Source organism: Oryx dammah, unplaced genomic scaffold (assembly GCF_014754425.2).
Source record: "Oryx dammah isolate SB20612 unplaced genomic scaffold, SCBI_Odam_1.1 HiC_scaffold_29, whole genome shotgun sequence".
NCBI classification, from domain to species: domain Eukaryota; kingdom Metazoa; phylum Chordata; class Mammalia; order Artiodactyla; family Bovidae; genus Oryx; species Oryx dammah.
In genome coordinates, this window is record NW_024070213.1 from 688,913 (window position 1) to 695,754 (window position 6,842).

At 67.1% G+C, this 6,842-nt stretch overlaps 1 protein-coding gene across 1 annotated transcript in view; it reads left to right on the top strand.

The window, feature by feature from the left end:
- The first annotated feature begins 2,984 nt into the window (after positions 1 to 2,984).
- Positions 2,985 to 6,842, top strand: part of IL17REL (interleukin 17 receptor E like) — a 24,096-nt gene continuing 20,238 nt past the window's right edge. The window contains exons 1-2 of the mRNA XM_040233601.1: positions 2,985 to 3,128; positions 6,133 to 6,160. Coding sequence (XP_040089535.1) covers positions 3,027 to 3,128; positions 6,133 to 6,160 — 130 coding nt within the window. The 5' untranslated portion in view covers positions 2,985 to 3,026. The remainder of the gene's footprint in view (positions 3,129 to 6,132; positions 6,161 to 6,842) is intronic.

The following is a 6,842-nucleotide window of genomic DNA, read 5'->3' on the forward strand; positions in this document are numbered from 1 at the left end:
TGTGCTCATAACCTCCTAGGAGAGTCCCCGGGTTTGCTCACTGCCCCGAACTGGGAATCCTCTCCTGGGGCGGAGATGAGCACAGGCCCCAGGGCCCCGCCCCCTGGCCTTGAGTGGAGGTCCCAGCTTTCCTGGGAGCGGGGAACGAGTGGGCTTGGAAGCCACCTGGGACTGACCTCCGGGGAGACCAGCGCCTCGAAGCCGGTGAGGGCTGCCCTGAGCAGGGCGAGTCCGAGGGGGGCACGCCCTGGGGCGCAGAGTCTCAGAGATCCGTGACTGTGCCCAGAGACGAGGTTCTGGGGCAGGGCCAGTGGGCCTGGTCTAGGGTGGAGGACGCCACTTCGCGGACTCACCGGAGCAGTCTGGAAGTTGGTGGGTGGCCTCGGAGGGCGCGATAAGGAGCGGGCGGGCGGGGCCTGGTAGGTGGGCGTGGCCGGGGCTGGGTGGGCGCGATCCGGGCGGAGGGCGCCATCCCGGGCGGTGGCGGGCTCAGTCTCAGGGCCCTCCTCACCGTCACTCTCTGCTGCAGGGTTGCCAAGGGCCCTCCCAGCGCCCTGCCTGGTGTGCCGTGGCTCGCTGCCGCCCGCCGGTCCCTGCAAGCGCTGCCGCTCCTTCTGCGCCGCCGTCCTGCAGGGCGCCTCCTTCGTGCCCCTCGGCGACGAGCCGGGCAGCGGCCTGTGGACCCCGTGACGCCGAGCACCGCGGCCGGAGCGACGCGCCTGGGCCCCGCGACCTCCAGAACGTGGCTCGTTCCTTTGAAAACCTCCACGTAGATGCGGGACCGTGTATACAGAGCTATTTTAGCGAACCTGTGCATCCTCACCTTGGTATTTCTTATCGAGCCTGGGCCCCCGGCCGGCTGCCCGCGCCCCAAGCCCACCTGCACCCCGGGCCCCTCGCCCTGCACCCCACCCTGTGCCACGTCCCCAGCCTCCATCTCAGTCCGCACCCCTGCCCTGGAGGAGGCGGACTCTGCCCTGGGTGCCCCTGCCCAGGCACCCTCCTCACTGGAGGCACCCCGTCCCCAGAGGCCCCTTGTTCACTCATTGATTCAACAAAAGTCTGGCTGCGCTGCTCCAGGTTCTTTGCACCCGAGCGTCTCCTTCCAACCTGGTGCTGAGCAAGGGGGTGAAGGGGCGCCCGCACTAGGTCAGACCCCTCAAAGTCCACCGCAGGTGGCCTTTCGGGCCCCCGGGCCGTCCGTGGGCCGTGCAGGCTGCAGAGACTGGAGGCGGGTGAGCCTCTGAAGCATCTCGGCTTGGGCTGGGGCATCCCAGCCACCCGCGCCTGCAGTGGCTGGGGAGCCCCAGAGGACAAGGGCCCATCCCCAGCACGCTTCTCCCCATGAAGCCACATGGCGGCTGCGTCTCTGACCCCCTGCAGCCCCTCGGTACTGGCACGGTGTGCTCCGGACCCCGGGGGTGTTGGCCGGCAGGGGGGCCAGGACCGGGGCCATGTGGGGCCTCCTCGCTCCAGGAAGGGCCAGTGCCCATGGAGTCCCTGGGTGCACAGTCCCCACCTTCCCCCAGGTGAGAAAGCAGGTGGCAGCCTCGGGCACTCACCGGCCTCAGGCTGGTCCTGCCCGCTCGGCCTGGTGGACAGTGGGCACACAGCCCGCGGCCCTCCTGACCGGAGCCATCTGGCTGACCCAGGGAGCTCTGGCAGCCTGACTCAGAAGGGACCAGGCCAGGGACAGCGGGGGGACTAGCGCCTGGACTTCCCGGCCACCCCAGATGCCCCGGCCGACAGCTGACCGCACCCCACAGGGGACCACAGGTGAACACTGTCCAGACGGCTCCACCCACCATCGGCTCTGCCTCCCAGCGACGGGGGAGGGTAGCCCACAGCTGCTTCGGGCTGGGGCAGGGAGGCTGCGCAGTGGACTCTGGCTTCTGGGTGGGGTGGGGGCGCAGGTGGAGGGGACCGTGGTCCTGGGTGATGTTTGCCGGCGGGTCCCACGCCGGGTTTCCCATGTTGGTTCCTGCCTCTTGAGGCTCGAGTCCACATCCCGTCTCAGGTCAGACGAGGGGGCGACAGACAGGCGAGCAGCCAGGGCAGCCCTGGGGGTGCCCAGGGAGCCAGCCCAGGGGTGCTGCCAGCTGGCTCTGCTCCCCTCCACGCTCGCGACGCCCTGTTGGGGTTCCAAGCAGAGCCCCAGCAATCTGGGCCCTGGGGGGGTCTCTCCAGCAACTCCCTCTTTTCCATGCCTCTGACTCAGAGGACATGCCCTCGGGGCCAGAGGTGCTCAGACCTGCCAGCCAGTGCAGGAGGCAGGCTGGACCCAGGGAGGAGACCAAGGACCCCTGAGCAACAGCTCAGCCTAGGCCTGGGGGCGGGCAGGGCGCTGTGAGTGCCTGCGTGGAGGCCTCTCTGCAGAGGACTCAAATGCAGAAGGGGCAGAGTGCACTCCCTGCACAAGTCAGGCCCCAGAGTCAGCCTCGGGGTAGTGCTCTCTAGGGTGTGGACAGTGAAGCGAGGGCTCAGCAAAGTGGAGCGGCCTCCCACACCCAGAGGAGGGATGGGCACTCAGGACTGGAGGGGTGTTCCAGGCTTGTGGGAGCTGAGGCTGGTGCCAGGGACGGCTCCCACCTCTCTGCCAGTCCCGCTGAGCTCGACGACCCGGGCACAAGCCACCTTCCATCCCTCGACTTTGGGACAGAGGCCTGAGAGAAGGGGGGGTCACTGAGGAGCCGTGGGGGGTGCAGGGCGGCTCCCCTAGCCCACAGGCCCACAGTCAGCCTTGCCCCAGCTGCCAGCCCCAGGGGCACCCAGCTGTTGGAGACCCCGTAGCCCCACAGTTCCAGGATGTCTCCTCTTGACAGCCTGGAAACTCCAGGGCGTCTGGCCAGGGGCCAAAGCCCGCAGGCGGAAGTTGTGGGCTGTGGCTGTGGCCAGCCCACTGGGAGCGGGAGTGCCTGCCCCAGGAGCGAGCTCACTCCAGCTGAGCCGCAGGCCGGGAAGGCGAGGCGCAGTCGCCACGGGCCGCCCCTCGTGCCCTCGCTTGGCGGGCACCTTCCTGTGGCCAGATGCTGGCCGGGCGTGCCGTCGCCTTGCTCTGCCTGACCTGGGGTGCCTACCAGAGCCTGGCCGTCCCCAGGGTCACGGAATGCGGCCTCTCCTGTCCCCAGGTGAGCCTGCCCCTCCTGGACTCTCCTCTGAGCAGCCTGACCCACCTACACACACTACTCAGAGTGACCAGCAAGGGGCCCGGGGCCCGGGGTGGTGGGTGGTCGGAGGCCCGCGGCTCCCCAAGGTGGTGGCCCAACCCTTGGCGCCAGTCAGGGGAAGCGTTTGCCAGGAGCGCGTGGGGCACTGAGGCCCTGTGAGTGTCCTTTCCCGGGGAGCTGTGCAGTGGCCCAAGGCCGTTCCTGTGTTCACAAGGCGGTTTCATCATCCAGGGTGCGAGCTGGGGTGGTGTCCGGGCTTGTGTGGACACCCACCTAAGGAAATGCCCTGGGCACCGAGCTCATTCTGGGCAGGCAGGTGCCGCGGGGCAAGGATGTGGCTCAGAACGTGGTGTCCCAGGACTTTTACTGTCCCCACAGCGCCCTAGCCAGCAGCACCTGTCCTCGGAGGTCCCCCAGCTCAAGACTGGGAAGGCTAGCCGCTGCGACGGGCTGGGGAGCCCCAGGCATGGGCCCTCCTCCAGGTGGGGGTCAGCGGGGACCCAGGGAGAAGCAGGGCAAGCAGGCTCAGGGAGCAGTGGCAGCTGGCGAGAGAGCTCGGGGGACACTGGGGCACACAGTCAGTGTGCAAGGCACACTCCCCAGGGCATGGAGTGCGTCCAGCTGAGGGTCAGGGAGGGACAGGGCAGGCTCAGGGGGCCAGGGGTCAGGCAGAGCCTCAGAAGCAGGACTCAGGTCCTGGGTGCAGGGACCCATGGTGGGTCCTTCTGGCTCCTGGTGGGACTGGTGGGTGCAGAGGGAACAGCTGGGCTGAGGTGGGGGTGGGGCCTGGACCCGCCCCGCGGGGGTAGTTGGGAGGGCGGGAGGGTGGGCAGCTTAGGGCGCGCTGTGAGGTGGGGCTGGGGACTGGGTCCCAGACCTCAGGGAAGGAAGAAGCCAGGATGAATCAAGACGCAGCTATAGCGCCTGGGCGCAGGCGGGAGGCGTTCTCTGGGCTCAGGGGGCAAGTTTTCAGGGAGGAAACTCCGTCAAATGCGGGAATTTTGAAGTATGGGGTTTGAGAAGCCCACCAGACTACGGAGAACTGGTGCTGGGGACAGCGGGGTGTGGGGGTGGAGTCAGGGTGAGGCTGCAGGGGTGTGACCGGCGCCCTCCGTGGGATGGGCCCGGACAGTGCCGGAGGGGCTGTGGGGAGGAGAGGCCGGAGGAGCCCCCCCACCCCTCCACGGGGCCCCACCACGGAGAGGCCGCGCCGGGGCACCGCCTTGGCACCCAGCTGGGGCGGCGGGATCAAGGGTTGGGGGGGGTGAGGGGGAGGAGAGAGCAGGGACACAGCCTGAAAGGCCCGGGGAGGGGTCCGGGGGAGGGGCCCGGGGGAGGGGTCAGGAAGCCCAGGGTGGGGGGCTACCTCGGGTGCCTCTGGAGACCCCCCACCTACACGGAGACCCCCGCAGCGTTCTGGGCCATGACAGCCTTCAGGCAGGGCGAGGCCAGGAAGGTGGGGACAGGAACAGCTGAGCACAGGGCGCCTGGGGGTGGGGGCGGGGGGCGGTCAGGGCCCCTCCTCAAGCACCTAGGACCCTGTCCTCCCCACCTGATGGGGCAGCAGGGTGAGGACCAGGCCCCCTGGTCCCCTCCCCACAGACCCCTCCCTTGCCGACCCACCTGGGAAGCCCCGAGAAGCCCAACAGCGGAAACCCCCAAGGGTGGGGGGTAGGGCGGGGCAGCCGCTTCTCTGTCCCCGCCCCCCACCCCAAACAAAGGGCGTAGACCGGCCCTCTCCCGCGTCGGCCACCCCCAGCTCCCCCGGGCACCACCGTCCACCCGTGCTCTCTGACCTTGATCTTTGCCCCTGCTGGTCCCTGGACAGGGAGAGGGGTTCTGGGCACCCAAGGTCCAAGCACCAGACCTCACCCACCCCCACCAGTAACCTGGGGCAGCGGCTCTGTGGGCCTCAGGCACAGGGCGGTTTCCAGAAGCGGCCGTGCCCCAGGGCCAGGACACAGGTGCGCCTCAACTTCTCCATTCCCTGGATCCCCGCCAGCTTGGGAGGGGGTGGACTCAGGCCACAGGATGCACGGTGCCGGCTGGTTCCAAGCCTCGGGGCTGTGGGAGGAGTGGGGTGGCCAGGCGAGGCTGTGGCCCAGGCCCGCTGCCCCCTTGCCTTGCTGGGCCTGCCCTGTGCCGCCCGCTGGCCCCTGGGCCCGCTGGACTGGCCGTCTCACCCTCCGCCCATCTGTTTGGTCAGGTTCTGGGCGAGGCACCCAAGTGGGTGCAGCCCCTTTGCCCAGCCGAGCCCCCCTGCTGTCCCTGGTCACCTTCCTCAGCCTGAGGACCACGGGCAGGCCCCCGGGGTCACCTCAGTGGGGTTCATGCGGCTGGGGGCTGAAGGCCTTATTGTCTCAGAGGGATGTCGTGATCAGAAGACCGGGTGATGAGGGGTGATGGTTAAAAGGCTGGGGCAGACGAGGTGCCTGGGCAGGGAGAGGGGACCCACAGTCTGGGGCTCAGCCAAGAGTGACCCGGTTACCCAGATATTAACATCCGGGGTCACTGGGAGAAGCTTGATGGCATCCTCGCAGCTTTTCTATAAACCTAAGATTACTCCAAAATGAAGACTATTTAAGAAGAGGTGTAGTGCTGGAGATGGACCCCCAAGAGTGCCTGCCCCCCAGATCCAGGGAAGAGGAGCCAGGCCCCTGCCCCACCCCCGTGCCGGCAAGGAGCCCCCAGCTGTTGGAGCGCCCTGCCCGTGAGGGGGCCCCCACCTTCCCGAGCCCCTTCATCTCCCACTCTGACCCGAGGCGTCACTGCCTGGCCTGAGCCGGGTCCTTGCTGCCTGCTGTCTCCCCGCCTGCTGTCTCCCCGCGGCCCTGCGGTGCCTGGAGTGCCGCCTGTGTTGGGGTGGGCCTGAAGGTCCAGGGGCGCAGGTCACCGGGGTGGGGCTCCGGGGGTGACATGAGGCGGCCGGCCAACCTCTCACTCCCTCTCGATGTTCTGTCCGCAGGGCTTCGCCTGCAAGAGCCGCGTGAACCGTGAGTACATCTCAGGAGGAGGACGCGCGGCCCTTCCGGTCCCCGCTGACACCCCCTCCCGCCTCACTGGGCAGAGTGCCCTCCCATCCCTGCCGCCACCTGGGGCAGGAGGGCACAGCCCCCCTCCACGCCCAGCTGCAGGCTTGCTGGACATGGGAGTCGGGTTCCTGTGCTATTAGAATTTGTTGCTTTGCAAAGTGGCCCCGCCAGTCTCCACCTCACCAGCAGTACATGGAAACCTCCACTTTCTCATCACGTGCCCCGTTTTTGCCTACCCTAATACAATATCCTATTTTAAAAATAGCTTTATTGTCTTTGCAGACACTTTATATTTTATTTTAAAAGGGGCTTAAGGGACGCAGTGGAGGAGGGCATGGCAACCCACTCCAGTATTCTTGCCTGGCGAATCCTACGAACAGAGGAGCCTGGCGGGCGACAGTCAGTAGGGTCGCAAAGAGTCTGATGTGACTGAAGCGACTTTAGCACACGCGCGTGCAGGGATAAGCAGTAAATAATAAGAGTAATAAAGCTGCCGCCAAAGCCCTCCTGGTGAAATAGACGTGTTTATGTCAGGAGAACACAGCTCTAGACAAAGCCCTCCTGGTGAGATAGACGTGTTTGTGTCAGGAGGACACAGCTCTAGACAAAGCCCTCCTGGTGAGATAGACGTGTTTATGTCAGG